The 20,071-nt window shown below is 40.4% G+C and overlaps 1 protein-coding gene and 1 long non-coding RNA gene across 2 annotated transcripts; both read left to right on the top strand.

Moving 5' to 3' along the window:
- Positions 1-254: 254 nt before the first annotated feature.
- On the top strand, positions 255-5,219 carry LOC310936120 (extracellular calcium-sensing receptor-like; the record flags this gene model as incomplete). Its single annotated transcript, XM_083900159.1, has 10 exons — positions 255-278; positions 369-505; positions 739-1,033; positions 1,197-1,283; positions 1,478-1,741; positions 1,901-2,107; positions 2,183-2,458; positions 2,711-2,938; positions 4,111-4,234; positions 4,309-5,219. 10 exons carry the CDS (start codon positions 255-257, stop codon positions 5,217-5,219), a joined length of 2,553 nt encoding a protein of 850 aa, XP_083756285.1.
- Positions 5,220-18,588: 13,369 nt separating this feature from the next.
- Positions 18,589-19,413, top strand: LOC310936218. The gene is made up of 3 exons (XR_014593000.1): positions 18,589-18,699; positions 18,992-19,117; positions 19,293-19,413. It is a non-coding gene; the product is annotated as an uncharacterized lncRNA (long non-coding RNA).
- Positions 19,414-20,071: the final 658 nt, after the last annotated feature.

The following is a 20,071-nucleotide window of genomic DNA, read 5'->3' as shown; positions in this document are numbered from 1 at the left end:
GTTCACACAGCCACACAACACACATGCTTTTTGATTCATTAGGTTTATTAATTCATTAATTTACAAAACATCATGCGACAAAAAAACAACAACAAACACACTTTCATACAAACGTTCTCATTTAAAATTCATGACGTTGCTGAGGACCTGCCCTTACAGCTTGTTATTCTGCCCTGATAGGCGATGTGCAAGAATAAACATTGTCATTAGTCAATAAAAGATGATGTAGTAACAGAACTGAACTCAGTAAAGAGATGAACCAGAGCAGTGTCATGAGGGTATTTTTAGATAACAAGTTGCTCTTGCTAATGTTGTACTGCTGCTTTTCCTCTGCTGTGTCCTCCTCTCTTTATTCCTCCTCTTGTCAGTTTCTGAGACAGTTTGATCTAAATGGGATGCACAAACCTGGAGATGTGATTCTAGGTGGGATTTTTGCTATCAACTTATTTTCTGCTGATCCTGACCTGACTTTTACCTCAGAGCCACAGCTGCCTACCTGCTATGGGTGAGCCTGACAGGGAAACAGGGAAATTAAGAAGTTGTGGTTTAACTAATCAGAAAGGCATGTTTATCTCATCGTTTTGGTAACGTGAACTTATTTAAATTATATCTGACATTTTTTAAGCATTGAAGTTTGATAAGCAAATTATTTTCAGTATGTGTGGCCATGCAATATGTAGCTTTGCACTTATTAAGGTTTTTTTTTTTTTATTATTATTTTTTTTAATTTTCTGTTAGATTTGATATTACAGGATTCAGACAGTCTCAGACCATGGCCTTTGCTATTGATGAGATCAACAGAAACTCAAACCTGCTGCTTAATGTGACTCTGGGATACAGTCTGTATGATAACTGCATCCAACTAGGAATTGCATTTCCTGCAGCACTGACCTTAGTCAGTGGTCAAGAAGAGCAAGTTACATTAGAGGAGAACTGTGTAGGAACTCCTCCAGTCCTAGGGATTGTGGGAGATCCTATCTCTTCAAATTCTATAGCCATTTCTACAGTCTTAGGTTTGTACAGAGTGCCTCTGGTAAGTTTTAAATTCTTCCACTTACATCAGTATGGTAACTAATTAATTATCTTATTGTAATTTTCCATTTAATGGGGATCTGATTATTTAAGTAATCAACCTTATATATTTAAAAATATTACAAAAAAAAATGTTGATTAGAAGACGTCTGCTCTTTTTGCAGGTGAGTTATTTTGCCACGTGTTCCTGCCTGACTGACAGGCAAAAGTTTCCATCTTTCTTTAGGACTATTCCAAGTGATGCATTTCAGGTGAAAATCTATCTACAAAAAGAAAAGAGTGTGTCACTAGTCATGTTATATGTCTCATTGACAGAGTTGTGTGGTGTCAGATTTATAACACTTAAAGACAGTGATTATGAGTCTTTGATGAACCTGTTGAGCAGGATTTCTAGTAAAGATGATTCCAGCCTGTGCACTAATCCCTCTGCTCTGTGTCCACATAGGTGAATGCAATGATTCACATTCTAAAACACTTTGGTTGGACATGGGCAGGTCTGATCATCAGTGATGATGATTATGGAGTCCACGCCGCCCGATCTTTTCACTCTGATCTGGGTCCAGGTGGTGGAGGTTGTCTGGCTTACACAGAGATTTTACCTCAGGATGATGACCCTGCTGAACTAAGGAGAATAGTGGATGTGATGAGGAAATCTACAGCTCGAGTGGTGATTGCGTTTGCAACTCGCACAATTAATCTCATGAAAGAGGTCAGTCATTAAAGAGATATTGTGAAAACAAAAACTATTTAGTCTCTGAAAAACAGATTTCATTACTCATGTTTCAACTGTACATTGTTGAAGCTGTTCGTAGGGTTTTAGAGTCAGTGTGTTTACCAGGACCATTACTTATTATAAATCAATCTACAGGTGGTGAGGCAGAATGTGACAGGCCTGCAGTGGATTGCCAGTGAAGGCTGGACATTAGCTGATGTGCTCCAGACTCCCTACTTCACCCCGTACCTGAGTGGAACACTGGGCATCTCCATCCGTCGAGGAGAAATACCAGGACTCAGAGACTTCCTGTTCCAAATACATCCTGATCTACATCACAACAACACAGATGGAAACAGCATGGTGAGAATTTCTCACCGACTGGTTATTTGTGAGTATTATATACTGGCTTTAATACACAAAATAATTATCTTCCAGGTGAATCAGTTCTGGGAACACACATTTCACTGTAGATTTGCACCACCTCCAGCAGGTTGGGTGGAAGATGGAGGAGAATTATGCACTGGACAGGAAGTTATAGAGAATGTGGAGAATGAATTGGTGGATGTTTCAAACCTCCGACCAGAGTACAATGTGTATAAGGCTGTGTACGCTCTGGCGTATGCTCTTGATGACATGCTGCAGTGTGAGCCAGGGAGAGGACCTTTCAGCAACAACACCTGTGCTCATTTACAAAGACTGGAGCCATGGCAGGTGAGATATCAGTTTACACCACTCAACTGTTAATTTAATTTGACACTTTTTATTCCTTTTAGAGTTGTGTGTAAGTGTAAGTGTCAAACTATTTTATTCAAGTTAAACAACAAAAGCTGAGGGCAGTGGTTTTAAGTCAACATGCACGTTATGTGTGTAAAGTATTAATCTGTTGGTCAGCCGAGGCAAACAACGACTGCAGTAAATGTAATTGTCTTTCTTTCTTTTTATATCTGATTATCGTTTCCAAAGCTTGTTCATTACTTGGACAAAGTCAACTTCACCACAACATTTGGTGATCAAGTGTCATTTGATGAAAATGGTGATACCTTACCAATATATGACATCATAAATTGGGTGTGGCTCCCTGATGGAAGAACTAAAGTTCAGAGAGTGGGTGAGGTTAAGCGGTCAGCCTTCAAAGGTGAAGAACTCACACTGGATGAAGACAAAATCTTCTGGAACTTTGAATCCAAACAGGTTACTTCTTAGTTTTGATTGTTTTCCCCATTATTATCTCTAGATCACTGGTCTAGATTCATCATTTTCCCATGGTTGCAGAGGTTTGCTATGGTCCAGCTAACGTGAATATTGTCATTCAGCCATGTGCGTTATGGTACTGGCAAAGCTTTCATGGACATATGCATGCAGTGCTGTCCATTTTTGTCAAGTCTGAAGAATGGCAAGGTCTTCTCCCTTCCAACTTTTGCACAATAATTGCAAGACACTGAGTTTGCTTTACATTTGTGTGGAGCTCAACATTTCCAGAACATGCTGATAGAGGAATGAACTTTTGATTCTCTCCCACAAACCACCCACATGTGATGAATGTCAGGGGTAAAACTGCCAAAATGCCATGTGCAGAGGGGAATATATGCAGTGCTTGATTGGGAAGTGATTGCATGCAGGTGTGGGAGACACAATCAGGGATCAGATGCACACAGACGACGAAGGGGGCGGGGCAGACAGGAACCTGAAACAGAGACAGGGATGAGTGATCACAAAAATAAAACAGGAAGACAAGATATGGAATATGAAGAGACAAAAAAGACACTTAACTAACTTGACAGATCGTGACAGAAATGAGAAACTGTCAGTCTCTAGGACTCCCAAGAAGCATTGCAGAGGGAGGTTATATGATCTAATATCTAAGTCTTTCAAATCCTTGGCCTGCACATTAGCAGGAAAGGCTTTCCTTCCTTTGTGACTGTTGGATGCTATCATATGTAATGGCAGGTTAGACTGATGCAAGTCCATCATCGATATAAAATGTCTAACAACAAAATGCTAAGCATAAGAGCCAAGCTCCTTTGCTCCCAGATGTGGCTCACCTCTTACTATAGATTGCCACAGTAGCTGTGGCACTGTAGAAAAAAAAGATCAACATCCTTGCTGAGGCCACCGAGTACCACTTGTGAGTCCAAGCATTTCCAGCACATTGACACTCATTTGTTTGCGAGCTATTTCCAGGCAATCTTCACCCACACAAGATCCAACTGCTTCATGTTGTTATGTACGTATCACCATCACCATCCACAGGGCTGAACAGACATGCAACAGAAAAGTAATTTTCTCTGTGGACATGGAAAATGGACAAGTGTGGAGGCGCCCTCATAAGATACAATAACAGACACTGATATTTCTCCACACAGCCTCCTCGGTCAGTGTGCAGTGAGAGTTGTCCTCCAGGTACCCGCATGGCCAGAAAGAAGGGGGAACCTGAGTGTTGTTTTGACTGTTTACTTTGTTCTGAGGGAAATATCAGCAATACAACTGGTGAGTGTAAACTTTTAAACACCACAGTTCAGAGATGTTGTATAAACATGTATCTCATCACCCTTTTTTCTCAGACTCCATGGAGTGCACGAGTTGTCCAGAAGATTTCTGGTCCAGCCCCCAGCGTGACCACTGTGTTCCTAAGAAAACAGAGTTCCTCTCCTACCATGAGCCTCTGGGTATCTGCTTGACAACCACCTCACTGTTGGGCACATGTATCTGTGCTGTTGTTCTGGGCATCTTCATCCATCATCACAGCACACCCATAGTTCGTGCCAACAATTCAGAACTCAGTTTTCTTCTCTTGGTGTCACTGAAGTTCTGTTTCCTCTGCTCGTTGCTCTTCATTGGACGACCCAGATTATGGACTTGTCAACTAAGACATGCTGCATTTGGCATCAGCTTTGTGCTTTGTGTTTCATGTATCCTGGTGAAAACCATGGTGGTTCTGGCTGTGTTCAGGACCTCCAAACCAGGAGGTGAGTCCAGTCTGAAGTGGTTTGGTGCTGTGCAGCAGAGAGGGACAGTTCTGGTTCTGACTTCTGTTCAAGCAGCCATCTGCACTGTCTGGCTCGTCTCTGCTTCACCAGTGCCTCATAAAAACACCCAGTATCACAGTGACAAGATAGTTTATGAGTGTGCAGTTGGGTCCACAGTTGGTTTTGCAGTTTTACTTGGTTATATTGGTTTACTGGCTGTCCTCAGTTGTTTGTTAGCTTTTCTAGCAAGGAATCTTCCAGACAGTTTCAATGAGGCCAAACTCATCACTTTCAGCATGTTGATCTTCTGTGCAGTGTGGGTGGCATTTGTCCCTGCTTACATCAGCTCACCAGGCAAATTTGCAGATGCAGTGGAGGTTTTTGCCATCCTGGCCTCCAGTTTTGGCCTTTTGGTGGCGCTGTTTGGACCCAAATGTTATATAATCATGTTGAGGCCAGAGAGAAACACAAAGAAAGCTGTGATGGGTCGAGGTACCACAAAGTAAAATTATGAACACTGCTGTCTCTCTGTCTATCCTCTATATCATAATTGAGTGGTGATTATAAGATGACAATATAGGTAACAAAATTGTTGATAAAAAAAATAATACTGAAATTAAACTATTTTATTTTTTCATATTTTTCCAATGTTTACAGTTAATGTAATTTTACATAACTAATCTTCTTATAGTATGACCCTTTGCCAACAGGTCATATAACTCACACTTTTAAAACTTAATATTTGTTGTAAAAAAAAAAATACATAAATAGCAGGACGGGCATTGCAGTTCTGTAATTACTAGCCCTGCAAACAGCAACAGCTGTTCTGCACCAACATACATGCAGTCAACCATAGTGCATGCCCAAGGTACTGGACAGGACAGGTTAAAAAAAAAAAAAGAGAAAAGATTTGTTGTAAATTACATCAATATAAAACAAAACTCCATGTTATAAAGGACACATAATGAAACTAAATACAACTTAAAAATACAGGTTTCTATATGTAAAACATTCATACAGTACATGCATCATCCGGTGTGTCATTTAGTGATGGGATCAGTAGTTCATTTGAGTATACTGAATCACTTGAATCGGTTCATTAAAATGATTTGTTCAAAAGATTCGTTCAATGAATTGTTCAGTGCTAAGCAGGAGCCCAGTGCCCTGCTACATGACTCACCTCCTCGTTCGCGCCACGGGTCATAGAGTGAGTGACGCGGACGAGATTCACGTACTCAGCGACAGTACACCAGCTCTCTGTGTGTCAGTTCGTGCCATAGTACATTAGCTCTCTGTGTGTCAGTTCTTTTGCGAGATTCACGTCCACAGCGACAGTTCACCAGCTCTCAGTTCATTCGCGAAGATTCACGAGTGAGTGACGGCATCGGCAAACGACTTCACGAGTGATTCACAGAACGCGGAACTCCCGGCCGCCACGATCGCTGCTGAGCTCAACTGAACTAAGAAAGACACAAATCAGTTCATGAAGTGATCCCAGTCGTTTTGTTCACTCAAATGATTCGTACTTTCGAACTAATCACTCCTGACCGACACAACACTAGTGTCATTTGAATGTTAAAACGTCAGTAGCATTGCCGCTTAATGCGATGTAATATAATGCAATGTCCAGAGTATGTTGAATGTGAATCCTGTTACTGTCGTGTTCAGGGCCCACAGTCCATTTTTGCTGCTGTTTGAGCTGTTACTCCCTTGCACCACAAGATTTTCCTGACATTTTCCTTACTCTCAAACCCAATACTGCCCCGGATCTTGTCGTACACGTCTGTGTTCTGGCGTCAGTTGACACAATGCTGTGCTTCTTGGACTGCTGATGATGATCTCATCACAGTACAGACTCCTTCTCTCATTGGCTCATTCCACTTCCTTTGGACCCCATTCAGGTACACAGGTTTCACAGGCAGCATCAGTCACTCAACTTCCTTGTCTCGCGCTGAACTACCGCCATCATCTGAAAGTAAACCAGCGTTTACATGTTATCAAACTCGTCAATCCAAGATGGCCGCACGCACACATTGTTTGTTTTTACTCTCTGTCACAGACGAATGAAGTCGTCCAAAAGCTCTGAAACACTTGATTCTGCACAGAAAGTTGTATAACTTTCAAATCCATGTAATGAATACAAGAAATTAATGATATATTATTTTTAATCGTGTAACACAAAATAAACTTTTTACACTTTTGACAAAGAGCCCCTGCTGGAACAAGGGCCTTTCTGCATGGAGTTGGCATGTTCTTCCCGTGTGTGCGTGGGTTTTCTCCAGGTTCTCCGGCTTCCTCCCACAGTCCAAAAACATGCAGATTTGGGGATTAGGTGATTTGGCCGTAGGTGTGTGAGTGTGAGTGAACGGTTGTTTGTCTCTATATGTGTCACTGTGATGGACTGGTGAACTGTTCAGGGTGTGACCCTGCCTATCACCCTATGTCAGCTGAGATAGGCACAGCACCCCCCGTGACCCTTCAGTGGAGGACAAAGTGGTAGGTAATGGACAGATGGATGGAAAACAGTTTGACTCGAATCACAGTCGCTGAAGAAAGTCTTCACTCTCTAAAGCTCTCTGGAATCTGGCCAAGAGGCTTTTGAGTTTGAGCCTTGCTTCATCCGACAGGTGGCTCTGAAGCTGTTCACTGAGCAGCGTTATCTCACTGATAAGACAAAATGATACAACAAAATGATGAAGTCATTAATGACACTCACATACATTTGGGAATATACACTGCTGTGAAAGTTGGTTTAACAGTTTTATAAACTATCTGACTTACCTCGAGTCAAACTTATTTCCACATTTGTACATCTCAGTGGCTTTGTCCAGGGAAATGGAGCGTACAACTGCCAGGGCGAAGATTAAGATTGTGTTGGACAGTGACCATGTGTTAAAAGGAGACATATGCAGTTATATAAAATATGTAGTCTTTGAATCAGTGTCTGATATCTCACCTCTGGCAAAAGTACATCCATGATGAAAGCCACTGGATCAGCGTACTTCTTGTCTGTCTTTGTACTTTCAAGTACTCCAGACAAGAAGCTCATCACCTTGTCCACTTGGTCGTCTTCTTCAAAAAGAATGACGACCCTGTCCTCCTTCTTGGCCCAGGGAGACACTGTGCTGCCGCTGATGATTTTCTATAAATAAATTATAGGTTTTTAGATTTTGGGTATTCATATATAAATACAATAAATAAATAAATCCCACACAAAATGCTTTTTGACAAACTCACTTGAAGGTGTTGCAGCATGCCTTGATCCTCAGTTATCACTTGAACTAACAGGCAACTGGACTCACGCCGTTTCTTTTTTGCCTGTTGGGCCCTTTCCTAAAATGAAATTATACAATGCATAAATATGCAACACTGTATATATTCAAGTACTTTGAATAAGACAATTTCTTTCCCTGATTATTTGCACTTCCTTACGTACCACAAGACTCTTTGTGGATGCATCATCGGAGCTGACCATCGTAACATCAATGCCCTAAATGGATACACAGATAAGTTTGAATGAGACAGAACACATCTGTGTGTTTACTGATGTATGAAAGAAATGCTTAGACTAACCAAGTCTTTTGCAGGAAAGATGTACGGCATCTTGCTGTATATATGGTCATCTGCATCCGATGGCACCTGTAGACGATCATCATCACAATCAGAATTGTGCCAGCATGTGTCATATGCAAATGTTGCAAATCTTCAAATGGCAAATCGGACACTGAAAAGTGTCTGAGTCACATTGCCTCAGCTCAGGGCCTACTCCAACAGGAAAGGTCATGTTGCTCTGTAAGAGAATTTTAATATTTAATATTTAATTACATTTCTTTTGTATTTTTAATAGGGAACATGTTTCATCGACAATCCAGTAGAAATTAACTGGATTACATTTGCCTATAAGACTTTACCTGTCCTAAAATATATGTAGGCTAACTGAAATGAAATAAATGTAACTGTTGACTGTGATTCAACAGAACTTTTTATCTCTAAACGTGAAATATATTCTTCATTATAAAATGTTTCATCTTTACAATTGTAGAACTGAGGTCACGTTTTCAAATTAGCAAAGCTGTGTGCAAATTCAGTCATTTAAAGATTTAAAAAAATTACTAGATAAAACTAAATAAAGAGCATGTAGTTTATCGTAAACGTTTCTTAGTGGAAAATGTGACTCACTTTGTCAATGTTATAACCTGTATGAGTAAAGGCATTTAAGAAATCATTAAAACTAGAAAAAAAAATTGCTTCTCTTGCTTACTGATACAGTCGCTACAGTTATAACATGTAGACACGAGTCACAACTGGTTAGCAAACTAAACTTAATTGACTTAATCTATAATGTATAAATAAAGACAATAAATAAAGTGTTCAATATCAAACTGTGTATTAAACCATTCTTACCTTTCCTTCCGTCATTTTTAGAACTTGTGTTGTTCTGCAGCTTTCCTCTCTTTCTAACTTCTCGCTTCTCGTCCTTCTTCAAATACGTCAACGTCATCACGTCAGGCGTGATCTCTCACCCAATCAGTGTTGAGGAGGCGTGCCCGCGTGTAAGGGGAGTGCCCGTAATGGTAAGGGGAGGGATGGCGTGGTGACTCCGGCCCGGAGTTAGACCCTTCTCCAGCAAATTGCCAGAGCCTGTTGGCCACCGAAACAAAGCCGGTTGTCGCGTTCCAAGATGTCTTATTGTTGCTGTCGCTTTGTTTTCCTCCCCTTCTCTTATCAATACATCTGGAGTCAGTAACGATGAAGCTCATTTTCGCACTGTTTGTTATGTTTTCGTTCATTTCCCGTGGGTCTGTGTTGTCGAGCTGTGGTGGCGGGGTGCGCAGACACGCCCCCTGTCCACCTTCGGGTCTTTCCAGGTCAGCAACATGCACCTGGTCATCAGCTGTTGATAAACTGGCCCTGCATCCGTTGCTGTCCTACTATACGCCAGGACAAATGTATGTACATGTTCTTCGTTTGATGTGTTTATCTGTCTTACAGGGCAGTTTCATACACACAGAAATTTCACTTATTGACCTGGTAGACCCAAATACTGATGACAAGGTGTCAAATTCTAATGTAAAACGAAAATGTTTTATCCTTCTACTTCTTTTTATTATCAGGCAATGTTCAGCCTAACCCTGGCCCCTTCCAGAAAAATATTAGTACTCCTAATGATTTTAGAGCCAGATCAGGCCTTGGCATCTTACATCTGAATGTCCGGAGTTTGCTCCCTTAAATGGATACAGTTAGGATTTGGGTACAGACAACTGAAACCGATATTCTTGTGTTGTCTGAAACCTGGTTGGGTAAATCAGTCTCAGATCAGGATATTTCTATTAATGGTTACAATGTTTTTAGCTGTGATCGCCCCAGGAAAGGTGGAGGTGTAGCCATTTTTATCAAAAACAAGTTTCATGCTACTCTCCTCTCCTCTGTATCTATTAGCAAACAGTTTGAATTTCTGGCATTAAAGCTTCAGTTTAAACAAGGACAGTCCCTTACAGTCATAGGCTGTTATAGACCCCCCTCAGCCTGCAGTGAGGCTCTAAATTCCCTTAATAACTGTGTCTCAGGGTTAAACTCTGGTGAGTTTATCTTAGCAGGGGACCTAAACCTTGATTGGTTGTCCTCAGCCTCAGACGGCCTGAAATCTATATGTGACTCAATAAATCTAAGTCAATTAATAGATAGCCCAACTCGGCCTAACGTTAAATGCCCCTCTAGATCGTCGCTCCTTGATCTAATAATAACAAATGCCCCCCACAAATATACTGATGTCGGTGTTTTTGGGAACGATCTGAGTGACCATTGTGCCATTGCAGTGGTCAGAAATGCCAAACTCTCCAAAACTAAACCTCGAATTTTACTCAAAAGAGATATTAAACATTTTCATGAGCAGGCTTTTTTGCATGATCTGTCTATTGTTCAGTGGAAACGAATCTCCCTCTTTGAGGATGTTGAGTTGGCATGGAGTTTTTTTCACTCCGAATTCTTAAAGCTGATAAATAAACATGATCCATTAAGAAAATTCAGGATTAAGGGGCGAAATAATCCCTGGTTTTCCACTGATATTGGAAACATCCTCAAAGAAAGAGATCATGCCAAAATCTGAATTTTATATATCAGAAACTACAAAAAACCTGAATGATCCCAAGAAATTTTGGAATGTTGTGAGAGGTGTTTCTGGTGTAGTGTCTTCTAATGAGCTCCCACCTTTTTTGGTCAAAGACTCTGTACACCTGACTGATAGATGTGCCATGCTAAATTATTTTAATGAACATTTTATCAGAGCAGGGCACTTCTTTGATTCTTTAAATTGTGATTTTAAAAACACTGTTTTAAATAACAATCATACTGTAGTAAGCCGTCCCCCTGTTGATTGCGCTTTTAATTTTGAAAACGTGTCTATTTCTGAGGTCTGTAGTGCATTGAAAAAATTGGACTCCAAAAAATCAGCTGGTCCTGATAGTTTAGATCCATTTTTTCTGAAGCTGGCTGCTGATTTAATTGCTGAGCCTCTGTCTTGTATTTTTAACTTAAGCCTCAGCAGAAACAAACTTCCTGAAATTTGGAAATCTGCATTTGTCCTCCCATTGCTTAAAGGAGGCGAACCCTCAAACGCGAACAATTATAGACCTATTTCCAAATTATGTATTCTGGCGAAAGTTTTTGAAAAATTGGTTTGCGAGCAATTGAAGGAATTTTTGGAATCCAACAACATTCTAAACTCTCTTCAGTCGGGTTTTAGGAAGCAACACAGCACTGCCACGGCTACTCTAAAAGTTTTAAATGATATGTTTGAGGCATTGGACTCAAAAAAGTTTTGTGTTGCCCTGTTCATTGACCTGTCCAAGGCATTTGACACTGTGGATCATAATATCTTGCTAGATATTCTCATAAAAAATGGCATCTCCACACAAGCTACTACTTGGTTTAAAGATTATTTGGCAAATAGGACACAATGTGTTCAGATGGCTGGAGCTAGTTCCACCTTTCTTGAGGTCACAAAAGGTGTACCTCAAGGCTCAGTCCTTGGACCCATTTTGTTTACAATTTACATTAACGATCTGTGTGCAAACTTGTCTAATGCCTCGTACCATTTTTATGCTGATGATACTGTCATTTACTGCTTTTCACATTCAATTGCACAAGCATTCACATTTCTGCAATTAGCCTTTGATACAGTGCAGACTAATCTGGAGAAATTGAAACTGGTCTTAAATGCTGAAAAATCCAAAATAATGCTTTTTTCAAACTCATCTGTTCCCATGGAAAAAAGCCCCTCAATAACAACTTCCCATGGCAGAGCTCTTGAGCTGGTGACCAGTTATAAGTATCTGGGATTTGTTATTGATGGGGAGCTATCTTTCAAAGAGCATGTTAGAAATCTGGGGCCGTATTTATCAAGCGTCTTAGAGTGCCGTTTTACACTTAAGTCCTGAGAATTTGTGAAATTTAGTCCTACTCTCAAACTTAAGAATAAATACTATTCATCTACTTTCCTAAGTCTAAGAATCACTCCTACTCTCCCAGATATTTAAGAGACCTCCAGAGGTGTCTTAAGTGGTTAGGAGTTGCCAGCAGGGGATGGCACTGAGGTGAGAAGGATGTCCTGGCTTTGTTTGATGACGAGCAGCTGATCAAATGTCAGGGGCACCGATTTATGTTTTTGCTGATGGGTGCTCATCATCGTACTTGCATGATTGTTGCTATTTTGACACGCACATTCGTCTCATAGTAAAACACATTAGATCAATTAACAGCAGCGGCCGCAATGAACGCACGCACGTACGCACGCACACGGACACGATCTCTTTCACAAACACAGTCTACACACTGGTGATGCATAAGAGGATTTTAATCTCAATTATGCAACCCTAACGCAAACGACTGAAGAAGAAAAAAGAAAAATCGACAACCCAACACCACAGCCTGGATTAAACAGTGTAGCTACCGTAACCACCTATAAGTTTTTAGGTAATAACAGCCTACTGACTCACAGCAACTTCACTCATTAATTAATAAAAACCTGATTATACTGTCAATGATCATAACTGTCTTTAATGAGACAAATGTAGGTTAAATCGAAAGTGTTACTAACTACACACACGGAAAGAAATCATCATTACCACCAAAACTACAGCAAAAAGGCTCAAATAAACGCAAATCATGGACCAAATCCACAATTCAAAACCATTCTGACACATCCTATAACAAATATTTAATTTGTTGTTTTGTCACTCACCATTCTTTTTAATTCTTGGTGACGAATATGTTTCCTCTGGTAGCGGTGCGTCTTATAAACTGGTGCGCTATTATTTCCAGGTTGTTATTCTTTTACAATGTCTTGTGGTGGTTCAGTCTTGGTCCATTGTGGACCGCAGATAGGTTTTCTGACATTACAATGCAACCCGTTGATAGTTAGTGGTCATTAATAAATCAATGACAAGCGTAGGCTGGCACATGTGAGTGCTCAACAATCTCGCACCCACGGAATCGGCGATATTTCTTTATTCTTAGACAAGGGATTCCCTTTCGTGATTGGTCATTTCTATGGACACGGAAGTGACGTCACCTAAAATTCAGTTTACGGCACATAGTACTGTCGTAATTCAGCTCTGAGAGTGACACTTAAGATTCAGTCCTACACTTCGCTGAAAGTGTGAGTAAGACGCTTGATAACTAACTTTTAAGTGCAGCTTTCAGCGAAGAATTTTTTTACTCATAAGTCTACTCTTAGCAGGGTTCTTAGGAGTAATTCTAAGATGCTTGATAAATACGGGCCCTGGTTTCTAAATTAAGGGTCAAGCTCGGCTTCTTTTATAGAAACAAGTCTTGTTTCTCCCTCAGATCCAGGAAGCTCCTGATATCTGCCACGTTCTTACCACTACTTGATTATGGCGATGTTGTGTACATGTGTGCCTCTAACAGCTGTCTACAGTCTTTGACACCAGTCTATCATTGTGCTCTGAGGTTCATCACTGGCTGTAGTCGCCTCACCCATCACTGTGAACTGTATGCAAATGCTTCCATGTCTTCCCTGTCTGTAAGACGCTATACACACTGGATGACTCTGGTCTATAAGGCTCTTCTTGGCTTGGTCCCTGCTTATTTAAGCACTTTTCTTCAGAGAACCAGAAGCCACTATGCCTTGCGTTCAAATGACATTTTGCACTTGTCTGCTCCACGTGTTCGGACCGAGATGGGGAAAAAAGCTTTCAGTTTCTCTGCCCCTGCTGCTTGGAATACTCTCCAAACTGAACTTAAAATGCCGGCTTTTATTTCATTAGGGGCTTTTCGCTCCATCTTAAAAGACAGACAACAGAAATCCTTTGAACAGTGTCTATGTTCTTAAATCGTTACTGTGATCACAACTCCTGCACTTTATGTTTATCTAGTTGCAATTTTATATTTCAATGTTTTGTTTTGTAAATGTTGCCTTTCCTGCTTCTTATTTAACTTTTGATGTGTGCTGCTGCCTTTCTTGGCCAGGTCACCCTTGTGAAAGAGATCTTGATCTCAATGGGTCTTTTTTCTGGTTAAATAAAGGTTAAATAAAAAAAATAAAAAAAGAACCTATGGACAAGCCTATGGAGAGCAGTCAACTAATGTGGGTTATTTGATAAAGACAATGCAATGAATATCATATCAGCTTCAGCTTGCTATATACACACCGATCTTACATATAGTATGTGAACAATTTTAAATAAAGTTGCTCAAACAGTGGGTCCTTATGGGTCCTCTCAGCAGGTGTATTATCATAGGTCCACCTGCATTTCATTCAGCGTTAGTACTGGTGTTAATTAACATGCAGTGATTCATAATTGTATGCAGCCAAACATATATTCAGTTAAGTGTAGTGGTAGTAAATATTTAATTTGTCATTTGTCTTTGTCGGGCCCACAGTTGGTGTAGTGGTTAGCACTCTTGCCCACTCTTGCCACTCTAGCCAGAAGACCCGGGTTCCTGGGTTCGAGCCCCGTTTGGAACAATTTCGGAACAAGGGCCTTTCTGCAAGGAGTTTGCATGTTCTCCCTGTGTGTGTGTGTGGGTTTTCTCCGGATTCTCCGGCTTCCTCCCACAGTCCAAAAACATGCGATATGGGGATTAGGTGAATTGGTCACTCTAAATTGACCGTAGGTGTGAGAGTGAGAGTGAATGGTTGTTTGTCTCTATATGTGGCCCTGTGATGGACTGGCGAACTGTCCAGGGTGTACCCTGCCTATCACCCTATGTCAGCTGAGATAGGCACAGCACCCCCCGTGACTCTCTGGTGGAGGATAAATCGGTAGATAATGGATGGATGGATGGATAATTCTCTAAACCAAACCTTGACTCTGAATAATGATAAACAACCACTCACTCGCACACTCACATCTACGGTCAATTTAGAGCATCCAAATTACCTAATCCCCAGCTCGGAGATTACATTTAGTGTAAATAATATTCAATTCAAATCATTTTTCAAATTCCAATAACAGTTTTCCTCAACTGTTTCTGCCTCAAGGTTGTCCGATCTTGCTATTTCAATCCAATGAATGAATTAACTAAATATTTATTCTGTCGATCTGGGAATAAGATTCTTAGAGGAGTATTAAAGGTGAAGTAAGTATTTTATAGTGCCATCTAGAGGAGAGGCGGAAATTTACAACAAAGAACTGCTCCTCTGCTCACCCCCTCCCTTCCCTGAGCGCTACGGTATCCTCAGCCGGTCAAATGTCGTCTTTGTTGTCTTTTTCCGTGTCAGCAGATGAGGTTCGTGAGGCGAGGGAGCGGGCGAGCTACCACGGCCGTAGCAGACGAATCGGAGAGAGTGGAGGCGGGACTTCCGCTACAAGTAAAGCGACGCTTGATTTGTTCTCTCGCGTTTGTCCTTACAGGCTCCGGTAGAAACATGGCGTCTCGCTGCTAACAGTGGCAATGCAACCGTTATTTTACATGACTTTTTGAAACACTATGAAAAAAAAATATATTATACAACGACTAGACAATACAGGAGCACATAATATGTATAAAAGAGTGGATTTTGGGTTATATAAACCCATAAATACTACACAGTGTCCCTTTAAACTACTTTACAAATGATTACAAATGTATTACATTATTTCCTGCACAACTTTCAATTACAATTGATCTTCCTGTATTTCCTGATGTTAAATGCATAACTTCTCATTTCCATTAAATGTATTTAATTGTTCCAAAATGTATTTCCATTATTACCCCCCTAGAAACAGATTTCAAAAGTGGAAATCCTAAATGAGATTAATCAACGACAACTCACATTGAACGTAATTCCAATTTATCATCACATCATCTTACTTTATTTTTAGGGGAACAAAATACATATTGCACTAGTAGTTAAGACTTCTTTCAATTGATTGATAGTCTTCATCGCTAACTTACCATTTTCCTTAACCAATAAATATTCACCTTTGATTGTAGAACAGTAGCATAATAAGAATTTAAAATTCAATCATGAACCACCAACATACATCCCCAGAAGAGCAAATTAGAATCTTGCATTTTGGGCGTCGCATTTTCAAAAGTTCCCCCTTATAGAAATATTCTCCCCACAAATTTACTGGACTAACACCTTCACCTTGATCAGGCTGAGCCCCACAACCATGCTCCACCCGATCAGAATCAGCTTGTGAACTTACATTTTCACAATGTGTCCCGTCTCCCCACATCCACAGATGTGGCAGTTTCATTTGTGTCCAGCCATGGCAAAAGCGTTCACAAGTCTACTTTGGGACATTTGGAATTATTTACAGATTCCCGAAAGTGTGATTTCTAAGCTTCCCAACAATGTCAAACACATGTCCATCTGATCATTTTTGAAGAAGATGTGGCCATTTGAATGTAGGCACTCCTCAAACTGCTTCACACTGCATGAAAAGTGGGATTTTCGGCAGTTATCGTCCCTGAGAATTGCCGTGAAACTCCCAGTCAACTGGGTGTTTCAGTCAGTTGCCGATAACTGCCAGGAATTGCCGTAAACTTGCAGTCTAGGTGAGAAAGTCACCCCCCCAGCTCCTAGGAGCGGGTAAGGTTTTCATATGTAAATGACCATGTTGTGATCTGTTCAAATGCAAATCAGGAGTGTGTGTCTCCATGGAATAGATACTGTCTCAGGAGCCATTGAGTTTTGCTCAATAGTTTCCCTGTAGAAGGAATTTAAGTTTACATTTTGAAGAGCCATTATTTCTTTGAACAATTGGAGTATTATTTAATTGTATTATGTGGTTAAAAATTGGATTATACCACCACACCTTTAAACTTAGTCTTGCCATGTATCAACATTGTGTGTAGATTCCCAGCTGTTCATGGTAACTTTACTATGAATGATGAGAAAACATAAGACAATAACTTTAATAAAAATCTATAAAGGTGCCTGACAGTTTAAAACAGTTTACATGTTTTATATTGTATAAAAATATCTATATAAACTGCCCCCAAAAATAAGAGAAGGTTCTACATATGAATTTTTTTTATTTTTTTTACACTTCAGCAGTTTCAGAGAAAGTGCCACAAGACTTGAACTGAGTTGTTCTAAATTTCAGCCAGTGTGCAGAGTGGTATGACTACTGTCACCTTGTGGACACCTTAAGTGCACAGTGGATGTGTTTACAACACATCTTCCAGCAATGTGTTCTACAGGGAGAAACCATCCTGGGTGTGATGTGTCTGGTCCCTGCAAACTCCAAAATTCTACAGGCTGTCATTAAAATGTCTGTGTGGATGGAGATGAAGCCAAGAAACTTTAGAAAGGACATGTTTGAATGCAGTGGTTTTGGACATGACATTAACAACTAAAAACTGCTTTATAACAGCTGGTCTTGGTTCAGATAGAGGGTCAAATTGTCTGTCATAGGGGTGGTAATGCACCTAGTGGGCGGTAGTGCACCTATAGATGGATATAAGTGGTAGAAGAAGAAACAGCAGCGTGTCTGTCTCATGGATGTAAATATGAACCGTCGTTGAAGCTTCTGAGTTTATCGATTGAGAACATGTTTCTAATAAATCCGCGAGTATTTGCTCTGTATTAGGTTGTAATAACCAACACCAGACACTCCACATTCTTCCTGTCGACGAGGACAGAAAAAGGGAGTGGATATCTTTTATTTTTGATGGGAATGCCGCTGCTACATTCCCAAAACACTCCGCGTGTGTGCTAACCGCTCTTCACAGAGAATTGTTATTCAAACTTCGGGCAGTACCATGCTGGACTTAGCACACAACTTCATCTAAACGAAGGAACAGTGTCGACATTACGTGGTGGATTACCTGCAGCTCAAGTTGTAAGTATTTCCAACAATTAAACTGTCTTTGTGTATATGTTCTGTCGTGTAGCATTAGCGATAGGCGGCTAAGTGCTAAGCTACACGTGTTAGCCCGTGTTTCATTTGCGAGTGTTTCTCACACCAGTAAACATAACGTAAGGAAATGTGCGTTTATTATCCTACATATGTTGAAACACTTGAGATATGCAGCTAAAGCTAAAGACTCGTATTATGTTCGAGTAGAGAACAACTTATTGTAAATATGACGAAGATTCAAGTAAAGTAATGCCAGTCTTTTTTGTATGAGCCGTAATATTATTTTAATCTTTACTATTTTCCATTCCAGGGTCATTTTATCCACACAGACACTCAAACAGACGCTAAAACTGTGCCACTCAGTTGTCAATTGGGACCTTGAAAGAACACGTGAACAGCAAAAGTAAGTAGAATTGTAATTTTGTAGAATCCAAATACTGAAGAGCATAAAATGTTCACACATGTATCTACTCTATAGGGCCCAGACACCAAAATGGCGTCCATGGAGGACAGACTGGTGTCTCTGGAGGAAGCAGCTGTGGATCCAGAGCAAACCATGGCTGTTCTGATTTGAAGAGGAAAAGAGGGGTGCACAATCCCAAAGTTGCAGTAAATGTTTCACTCGTTTTCGTAACTCAGAGGGAAACGACAGGCGCTATGACTCCATACAAGGGTAAGATTTTAAGGAAAAAAACATGACAGTTTATGTAGGAGTATAAGTCAATGTATCTGACCTGACTGTATTTTTTATTTGCGGACAGACTCAGCTTGACTCGCCCCACAATTCTGCTGTGACTACATTTAGTGGAAACTCTCTCTGCAAGGCCGGATGTGTGTGGAGTAGACTCTGGAGTCTTTATATGTAAGTAACTTTAATCTAAAAAATTGTCTTGTTTGTGGTGTTTTTTTAAATATATATATATATATATATATATATTAATGCCTGTTGCCTCTCTTTTTGTCAGCGGCATGTAAGACACTATGAGACACTCCAGAAGAACTTACATATGAACAGATAAAGTCAGCCAGACCTTGAGGCCCAATCAGGAGCAGTGAGAGGTGCAGCCCGGAGCAGACAGAGAAGAAAGAGGGTACGATTGAAATCGGTGCATGATTTAAAAATGTTTTTTCTTGACCTTAATACTCAGTACTAAGTGTGACATTTTACTAAACTAACTGGTTAATTAGACAAACGCATACATATATACGTGTGTGTGTATATATACACACATAGAGCAGCACTAATTGTACTACTTGTGTTTCCAGCTGCTGGAAGCGAGGAGGGCTGTTTTAACCAAGGATGAGATGGACTTCTACAGGGGCATCACAATTGACCTGATGTCTGATGAGGAGGATGGAGGACAAACTGTGTTTTGTAATTGTGGGCTTTAAATTAAAATTAAAAATTAAAATAAAATGTGATTTGATTTGATGGCTCAGCTGATGGAGAAGCTGGGTGGATATGCAGCCTCCATCCTTCAACAAGAGAGGCTGGAGAGGGACCCAGAGTACTGAACAACCCACCACAGAAGGCTGCATAATGGGGCACTCTCTGCAAGACCTGCTCCAACTTCTGACCCTGAAGCAGCCAAAAGAGATTTTTTCATGAAGCATGTTTGTTATTTATTTATTTTTTGTTGTTGTTTTTTGAAATAAAGCTTCACTTTCTATATGTACTTTCTTATGTTTCTTATTCTCTATTGTGATGTGGAGTTATCACTAAATAATAATAGCAATAAGAATAATTAGTAGTAGTATCATTAATAATATTATTAATATCTATATTATTATAATCATTATTAAAAATGGGAGGGGCAAATGACCATGTGTTCCAAAAGTGACCAATGAGTGAGGGGTTTGCTGTCCAATCACAGAGGATTTTACTGTGGAACTGTGTGTGCGTTCATCCAATGGTTGTTTGTGTCAGTCAGAGCAGGCCTGACGATCGCTACATTGATATGCTAATTAGAGCCATTAGCACCTAGCGGGGGTTCGCGAGCGGGCTGCCCCCGCACTCCACTCCCCCCGTTCGTTACCAGCAATGA

The sequence above is a fragment of the Microchirus variegatus genome, assembly GCF_963457635.1.
Source record: "Microchirus variegatus genome assembly, chromosome: 13".
Classification (NCBI taxonomy): domain Eukaryota; kingdom Metazoa; phylum Chordata; class Actinopteri; order Pleuronectiformes; family Soleidae; genus Microchirus; species Microchirus variegatus.
The sequence above is the reverse complement of the archived record's forward strand: the minus strand, read 5'-3'. Positions and strand labels throughout refer to the sequence as shown.